The sequence below is a fragment of the Acipenser ruthenus genome, chromosome 37 (assembly GCF_902713425.1).
Source record: "Acipenser ruthenus chromosome 37, fAciRut3.2 maternal haplotype, whole genome shotgun sequence".
Taxonomy (NCBI): domain Eukaryota; kingdom Metazoa; phylum Chordata; class Actinopteri; order Acipenseriformes; family Acipenseridae; genus Acipenser; species Acipenser ruthenus.
In genome coordinates this window covers 8932211-8951790 of record NC_081225.1, presented here as the reverse complement: position 1 = coordinate 8951790, position 19580 = coordinate 8932211, and the positions used below count along the sequence as shown (strand labels likewise).

Here is a 19580-nt window from a genome sequence, read left to right as displayed (position 1 = left end):
TTGGTGGTGAGCTATTCCCTCAGGCTGCTTGCCAATCACATGATTGTAGGAAGCTGTGCATGGTGGCCTGCATGCAGCAATTGTATGAAATGAACTTCAGGGCTGTCCTCAGAACTTAACTGCTGGAATGCATTCAGAAGGGATTTCTATGCCAGTCTTGCAGCGTAGATCGCGCATCAAAAAGAGCGAGGCTTGAAAAAATTAAGAGTGAGATTTTTTAAATGCTTAATTACTATCTTTTTTGAGCAAGACTGCTAAATAATTTAGACTATTAAAAGTCATCAAAATGATCTCATTCGATAAATGCATGTTGTGTAGGGTGTCACTTATTATTATTCTAAGAGATTTAGGGCTATATTTCCAGTGTGTTTCTTCCATTCTTTAATTTACTCCTATTTTTTGAAAGGGTAAAAAGTTTCTTAATGTTACAGAATGAGAAACAAATACCTTGGTAGTGACTAAGACAACTTGGGTTATATTACATAGTGAATTGGTTCTATATGGCCAAAAGTTTTCATCACCTAGAATTTTAGGAGATATATATATATATATATATATATATATATATATATATATATATATATATATATATATATATATATGAAAATACTTTACATATTTTATGTAACATCATGTAATCAAATAAATTACAAAATGACATTGCAAAAGAAGCCACTAGGCCATAGCTGTAGTTTTATCAAATTAACCGGGTTTTTCACCTCTTTCAAAAAGTAGAGTTGATTAAGGACTGGAGCAAACGCTTTGCAAATATGTCCTGTCATCTGGTGCAGTTTGGCAGCATGAACGGGGAATAAAATAGACACCCTACCCAAAATGAACTTATTCAAACCAAGATATGGTGGATGTTTCAAAAGTGATTCATAACGAATGGAATCTTGTACTATTAAACAATACAAAGTGTCTGTTTTTATGAATAAAATATCTTAGTGTTGTTTTTTAAATGTAAGAAGAAAAAAAAAAACTAAATGCATTGAATTAGCCTTACTGTCGGCTTACTACAGCGACAGCGAAAAAAAATGTTGTAACAATTGTTATCATATTGTTCTTATTATTATGTAATAATTATTCATCACTGAAGGTATGGGGTGTGGATTTAGAGTCATACATGTATGAATGTTAAAGCTATATAATTAACATTATGTTTGTATTATAAGATTGCATGTATATTATTTACACATTTTTATAAAAATATTTATTAAAAGCAAAGTAAACGAATCAGTTATTGTTAGACAGCTTTTTGGGTCTTCCTGGGTTTGTCAATTACAGATGATGTTTCTCTGTGCTTGTTGATTATGCTTCGGATCCCACACCTTGAAAATCGAGTGATGCAAGCTATTTCACTCAATGTTTTTCCTTCTTTATGCAAGTCAAGGTTGTTATATTATATATGTTGAGCAGGATTATTAGTAAGTAATGAACTAAAGATCAAGCATGAAGAAGTTTAAAGAACGCTGCTCGTGTCGCATTGGATCCTTCTGTAAGTAAAGACCTCTTAAGCCTCCTAATGCATAGCAGTTTCAACCCCATTCCAGACTTAACTGCAAGTTTGAGTAGCCACAGTGTGTAGGTAACAAGCTCAGGTGTGTCTTATTAAACTCATAGCAGAACCAGGATTGGATCAAACTGCTATGCAAATTCAAATTAAAAAAAGGGGTTTATTGGCATGACAAAATTAAAATTAAGTTTTGCCAAAGCACTTACACAACGAACATCAAAAAAGACAAAATGCATACAGATACCCCCAAGGCAAATAAAAGAAAATGTGTCTACATACTGTTCCTCAGGCTGTGGCAGGCAGACACGTATTGAGCTGCTAGCTCTGCTGTCTGCTCTCCCTCTCCTAGCAGGGTTGGCAGTTTCTTTGAATCAGGAAAGTGTGGAAACTCTTTTACCTGACTTAAACATTTTGGAAAATATGATTCCCTTATTTTTGAGTATTTGGGGCAGTGTAACAGGAAGTGTATAAAATAATGTAATTGAATGTAAAAATAATGTGATATCTTGTAACAATTGTAACATTTTGGAATATGTAGTCAGTTAAATATTAAAAGAGAGAAACTATAATGCTCTGAGCCGGGTGAGAAATACACAAATGTGCACGTTGCCAACAGCAACAAAAAATGAACTTTGAAGACCACTGGATCAGATGAAGAACGAGCTTCGCAGCCGGACTGTTATCTTTGAGTCACTGTCTTACCGCCTTTGCTGTCCTGCTGGATAATTCAGCAGATGTCCTATGATAAAGGTAGCCCGGGACACCTAATCTGTATGACCCACCCAAACCATTGCCTTAACACAAGGACAGCTCCCTTGTTACACCCATTCTGTGGAGTTTTGTATCTGTAATCATTACACCACGTTACTGGAACACAGGCAACGCCATTCTCAAACTTTCAAACTAAGCAACTTGGGTCTCCCTTTGAAAACACATTGCTAAATTATTATTAGTAGTCGTAGTAGTAGTCGTAGTATTCAAAGGAATTTTCTCAACACTGACACTCCAATTAATTTCTTACATGATTTAATAATAATAATAAAAAAAATGGCATACAATATTTCCTACTCAGTTTTTTACGTCTATTTTTACAGTATATACGTAATTCAGCTGATCCTATTAAAAGGGCTATCATTAAAAGTAAACTTTGCTGTACTTCAAATATATTAAAACAAATGGAAAATCCATGTAAATATATATATATATATATATATATATATATATATATATATATATATATATATATATATATATATAGTTTACAAATTAACTGTATTCTTGTAATACAAACGTCCACTCACATATATACACACATGTGACATACGGATATAAAACCCACAGCCCATGCCATGGGAAATTGTTATTTAATATATAGATGTGTTGTTTATGGTGTATAGACAGTCGTATTATCAATATTAATTGCAAATGCAATATGTGTGACAGTTCTAAGAATGTTAAAAGCCTGCTCGTTGTTTTCCTAACTGCTCATTTTACAACACGCGAACTTCTACTCTGAAATAGTTTGACATTTTTTTTTCTTATTTTTTTCAAAACCTGCACTAGACAAGATCTCCCGAACCCGTTTCCTTATTGGTCGCAACCCAAATTGTGAAGTTTACAATTGGTCAAAACCTAAGTCGATCAAAAAAAAACCTCTTTCCCATCGCTTAACATACAGTAGTGACGTCATAGTTTTATCCCCGGCAATCGAGCTTTTTTTTTTAGCTTTCCCATTGGTTATCTCCACTGTCAATCGGCCCTCTGAAGTCGTATCACTGCCTTGCCTTAGAATTCTACTCCGTATGATTGTTCTCATTGGCTCACCCGGGGTGTTGTGTAACTATGTAGAATGACGTCACAGCGGTGTGATTGCAAGGAGCAGTGGTAGCTGGCTGCCCCGAGTGTGTAAATAATTGGGATGGAGTTGCGTACAGACACTGTTGTAGCCGCGTTGGAGATGGCAGAGAGCAGCGAAAGGAACGACGACGAGCCCGTGGACGTGGTAGACTACGAGAGCCTGCCGCTCACCGTTTCGCTGGGGACACAGATGACAGCCGGCGCCGTTGCGGGCATTCTGGAGCACACGGTGATGTACCCAGTGGATTCTGTCAAGGTAAGGGAGCGTGGACTTCTGTCTGACACGCACACGCACACGCACACGCACACGCACGTGTCTGACCACTAAAGAAAACACACACTCACTCACACAACTAGCTTATGTGTTTGTTTGTTTGCTATCTCCACCCGTTTAGTTTTGAGCTTTAGTTTTATACTTTAAATTGCAAGCCTAAAAAAAAAAGTCTGTTTTTTTATTATATTTAATTTAGTTAGCGCTGCCATAAGGTACATTACTAATGCATTTGCGTGTGCACTAGTAAACTACTTTTTTTTTCATTTGGACTCGCGGAAATGTGCTCGGTGACTGTCTTGTAAGTTGCATTGCAGCCTCACATTTGCCTACCGTCCTAGGGTGCAGACCGGTTTGACACGCTGGGAGAAAGTAAAGGCAGACGTCAACCTTTGCCAAGTCATGCTAGCTTGCAACGACAATGTCAGCCTAATGTCATTAGGACACGGAACAAAGTGTAAGAGTCGTTTGTGTAGGACGTAATTATAAACACGTGAAGTCGACAATATTAAATAGTAATACGTGTTAACAGAGATTTTGAGTTAAGTATGTACTTACAGTACAGACGAGTAGCATATCAAGTCAAACGTTATAACAAAAGTTGATAAGTTGTTAAAAGCTACTGTAGCAATTGTCTCCATCTACATACAGTATTACCTTTGTATCAGACAGAAGAGTTGCATGGGATGCGTTGTTTTTGCACAGTTTTTAGTGTCAGTTGTTTTTTCCATTCAGTTTTGTTCTCTGGATTTGATCATGTGTACAATATCTTAGGAGTATTACCACTGCACCACCCTGATAAAAACAAGACAAAAAAAAAAAAAAAAAACTACACCCAACTTTAGAGCTTTTCAGCACATACAAAAGTTGCTGCGTCAGACAGTTACATAAACTACAGTTTTCAGATATCATCCATAACTGCAAAACACTGAGTAGTGGTACATTTTGAAATAGTTTCTGTGGTGAATTGTTTTCCCACAAGAGCAAAGCGAAGTGCCCCATCTGACTTTATAATTACCCTGTGCTTCTTAAATCCAGATTGTGCGTCATGAAAAGTTTTGAAATACTAAGAGAAATCTCAGTAGTTACGGACGATATCTGAAAACTGTAGTTAATAACTAAAATTCTGGAGGAGGGTCAGGCATCAATCGCCACGTCACCAATTTCAATCATTCAATTTGCACATTAGCTAACCAAGATTGCTAGTAAAATATATACCCTCTTCACTTACCTCTCATTGCATCTCGATTTCATCGTAACCCACCACCTCACCTTCCCCACCTTTTTCAAAATATAGAGTTATGGTCTTGGGGGTTTCTGTCTGGTCCATTCGGCCAGGCAGTGAGTCGTCAAGTTAAGTTAGGTTTGATGCCAAATTAATGTTATAATCCGTGTCATTCTGTATTGTCAGTCCTTGCATACTCCGCATTCTCTAATAAATATTTTGTATCTAACGCACATGTGATTGGTGTTTGTCCCGAACTACTGAACTGTCTGACGCAGGAACTTTTTTTTGTGTGCTGAAAAGCTCTGAAGTTGGGTACATGCAACTCTTCCGTCTGATACAAAGGTAATACTGTATGTAGATGGAGACAATTGCTACAGTAGCTTTTAACAACAAACTATCACGTTTTGTTATAAATTTTGACTTGATCAACTCCTAGTAAAGCCAGGAACGGATCAAACTGCTATGCAATGTGAACCTTATTTCCATCCTGGCAATCTACTGTAGAAGCATAGTGAAATCATCACAGACAAGCAAGGTAAATCACTGATAAGATGCAAATGTGTGCCTGCTAGATCATAGTGTTGTAATCTGGAAATACTGGAAAAATGTATAGAGTGTGGTCAAGAATGGTTGCTATCCGTGATGAAGAGCAGGAAATGCATGGGAACAGCAGAGTACACTGGTTAGTGGCAATGACCTTAATTGTATTTTGTCCTAAGGTAGCATCTATTGGCATTCAAGAAGACAAACAGTGGCAGTGGTTCCTGACCTTGCTGCACAGTGAAGCAGAGTTAGTTCACCTGCCTGGTGCGTGCTTTCAGGGATTCCTTACAAAGGCATTATTTCTCTGCACGTATGCTGCGGACTACATAGGAGTAGTGTGACATGACTTTTCAAGCACACCCTCTGTACTGCCGCTAGTGGCGTGATTGGTGCCTTCGTCACATGTGCATGGCAGTCATGTCTTTGCAGCGTTTCCTGACAGCTGAACCATTGTGCAGTGTGTTGCCTCTAATAAAGCTCCCTCTTCAACAGAGTGCTCTGACTGTTTGGTTCCTCCTGCGTTATGGAGATTTGCTGCTAAGTCACAAGAACAGGGTCACATCAGCACCACATTTCAAGTGTTCCCTAAAAAGTCCAGTAGCTGCAGGTTTTAATATCAGTTCTTGTCCACGTCACAGCCTTGTACCATTTGGGGCAGCAGTGTGGAGTAGTGGTTAGGGCTCTGGACTTGACCGGAGGGTCGTGGGTTCAATCCCAGGTGGGGGACATTACTGCTGTACCCTTGAGCAAGGTACTTTACCTAGATTGCTCCAGTAAAAACCCCACTGTATAAATGGGTAATTGTATGTAAAAATAATGTGATATCTTGTAACAATTGTAAGTCGCCCCAGATAAGGGTGTCTACTAAGAAATAAATAATAATAATAATAATTTGCACTGATCCTCTTAGCTTAGTTCTGTGTACATTTGTATAAATTGTTCTTAGATTGGTTCCATTTTATATTTTTTAAATTTAAATTTAAACATTGAAAGTACATCAGATTAGGCTGATGGTGTTCTAGTAGTGTCCTCTTTGTCTGTTTTATAATTCAGTCAATGAAATCAATGAAAAGGAAAACATTTACATATGACAACATCAGTGACCCAAAGTTGTGCAACAGCTATTTCTTGTGCAATAGTGGACTTTTTTCTTTCACTTCTGTCTTCTGAAGATGTAATACAATGGGGAGGGGATGTCATCACACAGCGTGAAGTCAGTATTGTAAAACACATCTGTTCTGTGACTGTGAAGACATCCAGCATGACTGTGTTTAAATAGCTGTCGAAGTTATTTTTTATTGTGCTGACACTTGTAAACGGTGCTTGATTATCCAGCACCCTAAAATTAAAAATCTGCTGTTAATTCACATTATATTCAAGGTGGACTGTCTTAACCAATTAAGTTTCATTAGGAAAGGTAACGTCACAAAGTCTCCCATTCACAGCTCAGCAGAGGCTGCTGAATGACTGGTTCCATTGATGTCAGACTCAGCAGACACTAGATGTGCCTTGTAGTTACTGCTTAAGTACAGAAAGCATTATGCTGTCTCCTCAGAGGATGGTAGCCCATGTCGCAAAACTAGCAAAAGCACAATCGAGATCCCGATCCCCAATTGTAAGTCGCCCTGGATAAGGGCGTCTGCTAAGAAATTAATAATGTTTTCGTGAATTTCTACCTCTTGCTCATCGTGCCGTGGTGCCGCTGCATGCTCTTGTGGGTGATCGTCAGCAGCTTGCCTGCAGCACAGAAGCCTGGTGAGAGGAATCAGTCCGATGCAGGCACTGGGTGGGTTCACTTCTGCGCTGCTGGAACAGACACCGATTAGCAAACTGTCTGTCACGCAACCGCTGGGCACCTCGCCCTTTCTGAGGCAGCATCAGCTGTGACTGGCATCAAACCAGCCAGTCACCTAAATAATAATGAAATCATCACAAGGAGTGCCAGCCAGTGTTTAAAAATCAGTGGGCGCAATGACATTCCGAAATTGTGTAATATTAAACACCTTGCTAATTTACAGCGATCCCTGTTTTTTTTTTTTTTTTTTTAAGAATGTACTGAAATAAACTGTTTGATTAACGACAAAGCAAGTGGATAACATGCCCGAATGCATTTAGTGGCTAACGCTGTAATCTCCGAGTTGAGTTGAAATGTATGATTTTAAAAGTTTATACTTTTTGCCATACCTACTCGGGAACTTATTCTGATGCTTAGAAATGTTTGATCTTCTTTTGAGCATTCTGATGTTTACACTTTGAACAAAAAGCTTAAACCCAATAACCATCTAAGCATACCATTACTGTGTTATTTGTATTCTGTTGTATTTGTAATCGTACTAGTGGTTATCCACACATGTCATTGTGCTAGAAGCCTATGAGTAATCTATTTCCTGGTACAGAACTTGGTGCCAATAAACCAGCACAGACAATGGCTCATTGTGCGTGACTTTGCAGAATTTCTGTGTTTTCCACACAGTTTTACCTTTTTTTTTTAAGGAGGCTAATTCCCTTTGGATTCAAAGTAAAGGCACTGTTAAACTGTATAACTAAATGCAGCATAATCAAGGTGTAACCCCACGTCTTTCCATTTGAATTAAAACACAGTCGGCTCTTCAGGAGGTCGTGATATGCATAGAAGCTCAGTCCTGTGACCCGTCACGTCTTCTGTACAGTTTGAAGGAACAGCCAACTGTTAGTTATTCTGTAAAATTGGTAGAATAAAATCCTATCAAAACACTCTATTGTACTTTTATAGAATACTATTACATACTGCACATCCTGTGTATAACACACCGAAACTTATTGTGTTACATTTCTATAAAATTACAGAACGCACACTAAGGTTACTGCATAAAAATCAGTCAATCAATATCCATCTTTATTTTATATAGCGCCTTTCATAGTGGACCACCATCCCAAAGCGCTATACAAGATAGTGAGGAACAATGCATAATACATTATATACAAACAGTAAAAAAACAATACATTAAATACAAGGCTAGGATGTGAATTCTAAACACTGTGGATGCGTGTTTCGTACAGAATCATACGAATACTGAAATAGCAATTTAGACAACAGCTAATAACAGATATCAGGCTGCAGGTTTACAGCACTTGGATCAAGAAATGTGATCTTATGCTGATGAGTTGCACAAAGCCAACGTAATACACATCTCATTATTTTTAATAAAAAAAGATTCCTGTTCTTTAATGGCTGTTTAAGTTGGCACTTCTTGCATGAACCTTTGAACTCTCTTCAGGAAGGAGCCCTTCAGCTGTTGTAAGACTTCCAGTAATCTCTAGATAATGTAAAAGGTGAGGAAGTGAGTGAATGCAATCTTATTGTTTGTGGTTACAATGTAACGAATAGGGAGTGTTTGAAAGGTGTCACTCCCACTCCTAGGTGACAAGGTTACTGGCAGAGTGAGAAGGTAATTCTATTCTGGGCACACATAGCAAAGGTGAGAATCCTGTCATTGCGGAACCTCCATTACTGGCTGGTTCTTAATCTACCATCCATACTCCCAATAGGGCTGCATTTAGAAATCCTAACAGAAACTAAAATTGACAAACCTTTTGACTGGAAGTCTGTTTTCATTTCCTTATAATGGTTCAATGAATGTATTGCTACTTGACAAGGATAGATTTGTAGAATAATTCATTTATTTTATACCAGTTTAACATCGTGTTAAAGTATGTGTCTCATTTTATACTCCTTATTTCCTGCACAAATCATCCAGATGTCTGCACTATTCTGTACATTTTTTTTTATAACTCGCAAAACTGATTTCTGAAGTGAGGTGATTTTTGTATTTCCTGGCTCTTTCTTCCGCTGTGGTAAATGAATTACTGTACAGATAAAATCACACTCTCAGTGGGGACACACATTCAAACCACCTCGCTTCAGAGAGTTAGTACAGTGTACATTGGGAAGAGGGTGCATGGATGTCATTTTTATTGATGGGATCATATTTTTATGACCATGGGTGTGTGTAGTAATGGCACAGTATTATGGGATGCTCTTTTTTTGGTATTTCAGATCCTTGGAATGCAGCGTTTGGTGGTTGTTCTCTGTTCGGTACCCATTGTGTCAGTAACTGAGGCGTTCCTAACACGAGCCAGTGAGAATTCATCCCCAGTCTAGCCTGCACTTACTCCAGCAGAATTAAACTGATACTCTCTACAAGCAGCCTTTGGGGACATTTCAGAGAGACAGCATTTCATTCTCTGTACATTGCTGCTTGGAAATCGTTTGAAAAGTACACAGTCATTTCAAGGGAGTTTTATGATCTGTATATTTCAGTCATAAAACTGTCCCAACGTTGCCACCAGTGCAAACAAATCACTACAGTCCTGTGCAAGGAGCAGGTTTACAGCATTTGGGTCAAAGCCACTCCAAAAAATGAGCAAGAAATGATGCTTTCTATCAGAAGAATGTACTAAGAAATACATAGGTGCTCAAAACTGCTCTACCGTATACTGTGTTTATAGGATTAGGACAAAGCTCCGCCATAAAGTGGATTGAAATCTCTCTGCTGGTTTATATTTCAAGTTGTTGTTACGGCACATTCTTTGAAACCTTTGGTATTGTGTGCATTTCATCCTCAGAACTGAACCGACATTAGAAGTAATTGCCTGCATTTGACAGATGCAATGCAAACCTTTCATTGCCCCCCCCCCCCCCTCCCCTGCTGCATGCAGAGTGATCTTTCAAGTGCATGGATTACAGGGATAAGAGGAGCAGGTGTTGACTTGGCTTACTGTATTACAGTACCTGCCTGAAATTCCATTGCAACAGGTATAGAGTGTGGATACTGGAAAGTGACAAAGTGACCGGATAGCTGTTGTGAAGAAAGACAGCTACAGTAGCACGTCCTTGCAAATAAACATGTGCTTGCACATACGTTGTACGGTAGTAATAACGAATCAAAAACAATTGCAGGCAGATTCTTCGGTTATCTCTTTAAACTCCACGGTGGAGAGAGCTGCCGTTCTTCTCACTAATTTAGGTAGGGCGGAGGGTGCTAGATAGGGTGGTGGGGGAAAAAAATGGGGTAGCAGAAAAAAGGCAGAGGACGTAGAGTCCCTTAAACTCCCAGCAGCAGTAGAATCATATTGTATTCGGTCTGACAACACTTCAATTTCAAGGCAACTACAGGTGTTACAAGGCAGTGCAGGGTTACAATGAAAGATGAATATTTAAATACAGTGTAGTTTACAGTAAGTGCAAATAATACTGCTAAAATACAATATGAACTAGGATGCAACAAGTTAGGATTACAAGGTTATATCTACAATGACGTAATAGTAGTGCAAGGATAGTGCATCAGCTGAGGATCCAGTAACGTGGTGTGTAGATCAGGCAAGTCCAGTGCATAGCAGGAGGATCAAGAGATCTACAAGTGCTGCCTAAACAGGTTTACCCCAATTTGGCTGTTGAATGCATTTTCTCCACTAGCCAACAGAGAAAATAAAACAGTAGCCCATCAGAGTTTATTCTAATATACTTAACTGTTACACACTGCCAGCATATGTTTAGAAATGCACAACATTCATATAGCATTTCGATTTCAAGATTGCTAGTGCTGTGGTTATAGAGATAGGAGTTTATAATGGAGGCTTGTCTCCTCCTGATGAAAAAAAAAAAAAAAACTCTCTGGGCTCCTCCAATTAAAACCTGTGCTCAAATCACGTGATCTGCTACTGCTACGTTCATAACAAACAGGAGTTTATAACGGAGACTTGCCTCCTCTAAGGAGCCTCCACTGCTAGATATGCACTTCTCCCTCTCTAAACTAGATCAGATTTCTAAGGTAAAACCATAAGCAGACTAAAGAAGGCACTAGCCGAAACGTTTGTCTACTCAACTTGGTTTGTTATAACGGTTAAAGAAAGCGGGTCTAAGGTCATCAAGGAAATGTAGTTCGATAAATGGCTCCGGTGTTGATTTTGTATTGCTGTGTGTTTTCTCCAGACGCGAATGCAGAGTCTGTATCCAGACCCCAGGGCGCAGTACCGGAGCGTGTACGAGGCGCTGCGCAGGATCGTGCGCACTGAGGGGGTGTGGCGGCCGCTGAGGGGGATGAACATCACCATCCTGGGGGCGGGGCCTGCGCACGCACTCTACTTCGCCTGCTACGAGAAAATGAAATGGACTCTGAGTGACATCATCAAGCACGGCGGCAACAGCCACACAGCAAACGGTATAAAAAAAAAAAAAAAATAATAATCTAATGACAGAAGCAAGCTGAAGCTAACTGATGTAAAAAGGGGGCTTTATTTCAAAACCATCGTTTTGAATTGCAGATCCACAGGTGAAGTCTCGTCTTGTGTTGGTTTCTAAATGTCGTTCTTTTAAAATGACTTTTAAATGAAACTCTCAGTTTATTTCTAGTTTTGTAACTTCAGTTTTGCCTTTCTTCTTTTGAATCAATAGATTCACGTACACTTCCAATGTGTTAAAAAAGCTGACAATAGCGCCCAATGTCTCGGATAAGAATGCTGTTACTGCAGCAGCTCCCACATAACTTCCATTGACTTCAGTGTGAATGTCCAAACCAAGTTGCGTGGCTCGATTTGTCAAGCACAAGCTCTTTAACCAACAGTAGCTTACTCCTTTTAAATCACAATGACTCCATTGAAAAGGACTAGCGCCGCTGTCATAGATCCAGAAGTGTTTTCATCCCCTTGTTCATACTGCTGGGTCGACATTAACACACATTTTACTTTTCTTACTGCACCCACATGCCGCAGCTAAAGCAGTTTGAATTCTACCTATTGTTTACGAGATCAGTTTTCCTCCTAGGCAGAGTGAGAAACAAGATGCATTCTGTACGCCAAGTCCCGCTGTTGAAATACAATCCTCTCCAGTGTCTGGTTTTAATTAAACAGAGTGGTACAAAACTGCTGTCCGAAGACATTTTGCTAGCTACAGCATTAAGGTTGCAGTAGCAAGGCTGCAAGCAAAATAAATGGTTCTGTTCCGTCTGTGTACTGAGATTGAACTAAACAAGTGCTGTTTATTCCAAGTCTTCGTTGGCTGCTGCCCAGATCACAGTTTAGACAAGCCGCCACACTGTGTTTTTATTGTGTTCTGTTGTTAGTCAAAAGGTTTCTATCTGCTGTTGTTTTCTTTCCTGTTCACCCTCTTTAGAGCTCAAGACCGTTATAGATTACAGGCAAGAGCATACAAATCCATTTTGGTTTTGTAACCATTGGCCTACATTGTACCGCTTTCCTTTATTAATTGTGTTAATTCTTGCAAGTTAAATATCCCAGTTTAACAGACAAGCAGTGTGAAAGTAATTTACGAGTGAAAGGAATAAAGTAGAACTGAGATTATTGCATGATTTTTTTTTACTTTATTAATTTAAATAAATCACGCCTTCATTAGAGCACAATGGGGGGAAAAAAGAGCTTTATTTCCCTGTATTATTATTTATTTCTTAGCAGACACTCTTATCCAGGGCGACTTACAATTGTTACAAGATATCACATTATTTTAACATACAATTACATTATTTTTTACACATTATTCTCTAGCAATCTAGGTAAAGTACCTTGCTCAAGGGTGTAGCAGAAGTGTCCCCACCTGGAATTGAACCCACGACCCTCCGGTCAAGAGTTCAGAGCCCTAACCACTACTCCACACTGCTGCCCATGTGTGCTAGACTGCACGGATAACACTCTTCTTGCATTCCCCATGCTGAACTGCAACAGGTTTCAGTTTGTTTGTAATGTTTGCCCTTCAGACCAAAGCAAACATTGTAAAAGATCTTTTTTTTTTTTTTTTGCTTTACCTTTACTCTTGCTACAAACGCCTTGTACTTTTGAGCACGCCCATCTCCTCCCCACTATCATAAATAAGTTGATGATAAATCGCAAAAGAGCACACTACCTCCCAACCCAGAGGAATCTTTCATGCAAACCACATCAATGTTTGTTTGGCCACAAGGCTTCTGCAGGTAGTTGCGTATTTAATCAGAGTTGTGAAGCAAAAAGTAAGATTCAGACTCCAGCTCCCCTACACAGTCGTCTTTTCAAGCAACTGAAACGCCTTTATCGGGGATGGAAACAAGACTCCCATTGCATCGCAGTTTTACCCATTTCAGGTTTTAATATGTGTTTGATTAGCCCTAGTGTATAGGTAACAAGTTCATAAAACTTGATGATACAATCAGGAATGGACCAAACTGCAATGCAGTGAGAGTCTTATTTCCATCCCTGCTTCATGCAAAACAAAGTTTCCCTCGGTGTGTTATTGTTTTTGGCTGTATGCTGCCTTTTCTTACACAGGTTCCATAGATGTGTTTGTATGACAGTAACAGTGGCACAGTGTTGATTTTATTTATTTTTTTCGATTGTTTCCAGGCATTGCTGGCAGCATGGCTACAGTGCTCCACGATGCAGTGATGAACCCGGCAGAAGGTAATGTGATGCAGAGGTGTGATAGTACAGCATGCTGAGTGAACAGCTTGCAGTAATGTATGCATTCATTTATTCAGGCCTGAGTCAAAGTACATGGAAATGTGCTGGGGGGAAATTTTTTTTTTTTAATAGTCTATCAAAATTTACAGGGAAGATTTTTTTTTTATTTTTTAGTTTAGATAAACCATTTTCTTTTTTTCCATCCTCATGACCCTTCATGTCAAATGCACCCCCCCGTTTTTCCAACACTGTTCCAACAAACCTTAACATCTCTGTTCTTGGGGCTCCGCAGTTGTGAAGACGAGAATGCAGATGTACAACTCTCCTTACAAGGGCGTCTGGGACTGCATTCGCACGGTGAGGAGGACAGAGGGCTTGGCGGCTTTTTACCGCAGCTACACCACGCAGCTGACCATGAACATCCCCTTCCAGGCCCTGCACTTCATCACCTACGAGTTCATGCAGGAGCAGCTGAACCCGCGCCGGCAGTACCAGCCCCAGACGCACATCATCTCCGGGGCCTTGGCGGGAGCCGTGGCCGCAGCCGCCACGACGCCGCTGGACGTCTGCAAAACGCTGCTCAACACGCAGGAGAACGTGGCCTTGAACTCCGCCCACGTGAGCGGTCACCTCTCCGGGATGGCCAACGCTTTCAGGACGGTGTACCAGCTGGGAGGCGTCCAGGCTTACTTCAAGGGGGCCCAGGCTCGCATCATCTTCCAGATGCCCTCCACAGCCATCGCCTGGTCGGTCTATGAGTTCTTCAAGTACTTCCTCACCAAGCACAACCTGGAGAAGAGCGGCGGATCCTCGTCCTGAAGAAGAGGGGCAGAAAACGAAACCAGTTAAGCGCTCTTGCTAATAGGGAGCAAATTGAGACCCCGTTGGGACCCCGTTTTTCAACAAGAATCGGGAGATGTTTTTATTTTATTTTTTTTTACTTCTTGTTTTCCCTTGACTGCAGAACTTAACTGGATCTGCACATCTGCTTGTCTCCATTCTGTGTGGAGGTGCAGTGATTGGTAAGGGCACTAATGAGCACCATTACTGTGCCATAAGAAGCAAGTGAGCACTCCAGTAAGCCTTCATTATGCAGTGTGTTTGTGATGGGATTTGGTGTTCGAAACTGAAGTATGTGTCAATAGGAAACTGAGTGGGCTATAGGAAATGATAAATGACAGGTCATGTTCATCAGATCTCAGAAACGCCCTGGCATGATCTATTTTATATGAATGTAGGTTTTTTTCCCCCACTGTACCCATGACAAAAGAAACATCAGAACGATCAATCATCTGCACAGTGTCCTAGCTAACTGGAATCAAAGAATATGTTCCTTAATGCAATGGGTGATTTTTTTTTTTTTCGTCGGGTGTGTTGTTTATCAGTAGTCCTGTCTTATCTAGTTTTAACCAATTGGGACAATTTTTACTTCGTGTATCAACCGAAATGGTGTAATGTAAAGTGCAATTTCTGAATGTTTCTACAGAGAGAACCCTGCAGTAAGTCAATGTTTATATTGGCATATATCTTTTTTTTTTGCAGTCTTTCAAAAGTAGGACATCTAGTTTTTTTTTTAAGATGTCAAGATTACCAGCAAATATCATTCATTTTATCGTTTACTAAAAAGTGCCTAGACTTTCCATAGGGTTGTGTTTTTCTTGTCACAAACAGCGCTGTCAATTTCTCAAGTAACCTACACAATTGAAATCCTATATTTTTTTTACAGTACGTACCGTAATCATTTTATACCAATGAGGAAAACTAAATGAAAAGGAAGTTGTAGACCAGACTTTAAGACGTGATCTTAACCTAAAATAACTGTAAATAATTGATGCGTTAATTGACTTCAAGGTTACCTATTCCTGGACCTAGAGCTTCTTGAGTAAATGAATTTCCCTTAAGCACTGAATGTTGCTATCGCTAAGTTCTTACGCGCTGCTTTGTTCACCCTAGTCTGCAAGCATTACCTCATTCCGTTTCCCTAAAAAAAAACAAAAAAAACATTACATTACTTTTATATTCTCGAGTAGGAAGCTGGATTAACTTTCAAGAGAAGTGCATTGGAAAAAATCATAGCAGGCAAGGCGATCTGCTGTTTTAAAACACGTACAATAGCTAATTAAAAAGCTAATATCAGGTAGCCCACAGGCAGTTCTTCTCTGGTGTCATGGGTTGCATTGCTTGACATGCCTGCAGCAGTAGGACGAGTGTGGGCTTGAAAGCTGGTTACAGTTTGGTCTGTTTGAACCCAAACAGCCGCTGTTTTGTGCAAATCTGAAGCTAGTCATGTTTGCTTCCACACAAATCTATAAGGATTGGACTCAAAATTGGAAACACCTCCCATAGCACTGTCAATAGGATGCAGTGCCACAATGAGCAGGATGGCACATATTTCTAAGCAACTTGCTCTTAAGAGATACGTGACCATTCTCTAATGATCATTGCCTTTTTTAGGTTAGTGGAAATCTACAGAGAATTCTATTCTTATTAATGATCATTAAAACCTTGTTAAACAGTCCCTTGGTTTGTTTCTGTAGTCAAGGCTTGTCCTCCCAATATCAGTCCGTCAGATTTGCTTTCTTGCCCACTGTGACTGCTTCTGACACGACTTAAATATACTACAGAATATAAACGTATGCAATTTGCATTACAAAGGAATCTGTCATGTTCACCCATTTACACAAGTGTGTGTGCTGCATATGGCAGGTGTTTCCAATTTTTTTCCCCCCCATACCCTGCACAGTGGTGTTTGTTTCTGATGGCCTGATCTTGACCCCATCGTGCCACATGACCTTGAACGACAAAAATTGATCAGGACAGGACCAATATAATATTTTAAAGATCAGCGGGCAGAGTTCAGTGGGTCAGTTCAGTGTCCCGTGATCACTAGGGGTCAAAATTGGGTCATCATGAATAAACAAGTTCATACAGTTGTGTGCAAATGTATTGGATATTATACCTACCTGCATGAAAACCTCTGGGTGTGAGAATTTCAATTTTCGGTCAGTAATCGACGATATAGAAACAATAGGCACTCGTGTGAAAATGTTAGACCGCTTTGTGCTTTAATTAAGCATCTTAAACTTCTATAAAGTCTCCTGCATTTTACCATGTGTCACTGTGTTCCTTTTCTCTTACTATTTTAAATGAATTGCACGTGTGGCCTATTAAAGTCATCAATTAAATTGGACCATCACTAATTTGCCTATTTTGACAGTTTTCCAATATTTTCAGTTTCAGTGGTTGGATTTCATATGCATAACAAATGAAAACAGAAGCAATGGGGTGTTCTAATACATTTGCACTCTACTGTGTGTGTATATATGAGTGTGTGTGTGTGTGTGTGTACTAAAGCTAATGGACGTGATGGGGACTCGTGAGGATTTGCCCCATCCAGGTACTGTGAAAGTGAGAGAGCTTCCGCTGCTATTTCTAACAAGTCCTGTGATAAATGATGAGAGGTTCTGTCTACCGTACACACTGCTCCTTGCCGTGTAACCTTAACGTGAGTTAGTTCACGAATAACTGAACTTGTCACCAAGCGCACACTACAGGGATAATCATTCCCTCGAAGATGCTTGAGGACTGCGTTCTCCTTTCTAGATCACGCCTTCTGTGAACAGTGTGTGTTTTTTTTTTTTTAAATTAAATTCTGTTCTGTATTTAAATGATGTTTAGAGACACTTGTTATGCATTAAATGTGTATGCTGTAATACGCACAGAGGGCTAGGTTACAGTTTATCTTCTTTCCACTGAGCTGTAGTAAATGTATGGTGTGGACAGTGAAGAATCTGTATTTCGTTTGCTGTAAGTCACCAGAGATGGCTTATTTGCTAATTGGAAATGTGCAGCTATTATTCTCCTAGCCCTGAATCAACGTACTTGCGAGGCTGTGCACGTCGCAGGCATTGAGTCATGTGTTGGCTTTCTTATTGTAGTTCATGTTTGATGGGTTTAATGCTGGTTTTATGTTTTCTGCAGCTGAGTTACAGGCTAGACCCGCCTTCCCCCTAAAAAAAACAAAACAAAACAGGAAATCAAAAGCAAAGGGGCACAGATCCGTTTCCTGGACTTTTGATTCATATAAAAGAATGTCAATTACAGAAAACTGGAGCCATTCCGTCTTTGTTTCTCTTCTCAGTATATTCTCTGGCTTCGTACTTTTAGGTTCTAATGGCTTTTTATTCTGCTGCTGCTGCTGCTATTCTTTTTATTAATAATCATATAATCGTATCCTTTTATTCACAGTGTCCTTACGATTCCTATAGAAACAAGGGCCAGACCAGCTTTGATTTATTTTTTTTCACTTTTTTTTTTTTTTTTTTTTTTTTAAAGTTGAGACGCAGACAAAAAAAGAAAAGCGGGCATCACCTTTAAAAGAAAACCCGTTGAAAACAAAACTGAAAGCAAAGTGACCGGGGAAAGGTCAAAAGCGTGCTTTGATTTAATACTACACCAGAGGGCAGCATACTCCCTTTTGCAAAGAAACACCTTCTCACAATGCTAAACATGAAATGCAGAGGGAGGGACGCTGCTTCCAACTTCCAACTGAAAACAAAAGTGAAAGCACACAGAGCGGCTTGCAGTGTGTAAAAGAGAGTCTGTGCGCAATCTGTCCGTTTTTGCAATAGGCTTTGAACTTCACCCTTGTATTGCACAGGAACCTTTTTTTCAGTGTTTTGTTGTTGTTCTTGTTATTGTATTGGTAAAAAAATGCCAGTTAAATCTAGTTGAATGGAGGTTTAGTAGGCATGCTGGGTTTGTTACATCTAGTCATCTGCAGGCCACTAGTTTGCTGTATGTTCCTAAAAAAACAACATCTGGTGTTCTTAAGCAACCTGGAGCTTTACGAATCAGCCTTGATGATTGACAATGACCAAAAGTGTACCATTGCCTTACCACTGCACCCTACCCATGCTCTTTATTCATCCAGGGCTGGGATCACATACATGTGTGTTTAAAAAAAAATGCTGGTTTCACAGACCCTGATGAGCAAGGTGCTAATCAGGGTCTGTGAAACCAGCCCCGAAAAAAGTCTAGTCCTAAAAGGGTCCAGTCCTTTTTAAAATGAATGTATTCCCCAATGTATTGATTTCCAATTCAAATGCCTTTCCATTTCAGTCCGTTAGTGTTGGCACTGGGGAATGAGGACCAAGGAGTGTGGGAGACCATGTTTGAATTATGCAAATGTGTATTTTGTAACAAATCTAACGAAAGAACTGAACATTTCATCCTTTTAGATAAAGTATGTACAGATACTATTATTATTATTATGATTATTTGTTGTTTTCTTGTATAATGCATTTTGTTTTGCTGCTGTCTGTTGCATAACGCACACGAGGAGTAAAGACTTGTAAATATATAGTGCCATCTGGAGTCTGAAATAATTTTAAATATTAAAATACAGATGTTTTATGATTTTATATTGCTGCTGCAGTTATAACACTGGAGCGAAGACACATAGTAAAGAAATGCTCTTGGCTGGTGTGTATGTGTGTTTTTTTTAATTGATTCTTAACCCCCACAGTGTCCTAATTTGAAGCAAGTGCCTCTTTGTTGGATAAAACTCAAGGCGTGGTTTTTCCAGTAGGGTGTGCTATTGCCACAATGCAAAACAACAGTCTGCCTGCAGTGCCGGGAGGTTTGGGTTTAAAGGAGCCATAACCTAAACTAATATACAGTGGTACTTCAGATTCACAGCCTGACCAATGACCCTTCAACAGTGGGGTTTTTATCCAGAA

General features: G+C 39.6%; 1 protein-coding gene across 1 annotated transcript; it reads left to right on the top strand.

Annotated features, from left to right (window-relative positions):
- Positions 1 to 3321: 3321 nt before the first annotated feature.
- Positions 3322 to 19319, top strand: LOC117966140 (mitoferrin-1-like). The gene is made up of 4 exons (XM_059008487.1): positions 3322 to 3629; positions 11387 to 11615; positions 13783 to 13839; positions 14132 to 19319. The coding sequence occupies exons 1-4, from the start codon at positions 3435 to 3437 to the stop codon at positions 14656 to 14658; spliced, it is 1008 nt and encodes a 335-aa protein (XP_058864470.1). The 5' UTR covers positions 3322 to 3434; the 3' UTR covers positions 14659 to 19319.
- Positions 19320 to 19580: the final 261 nt, after the last annotated feature.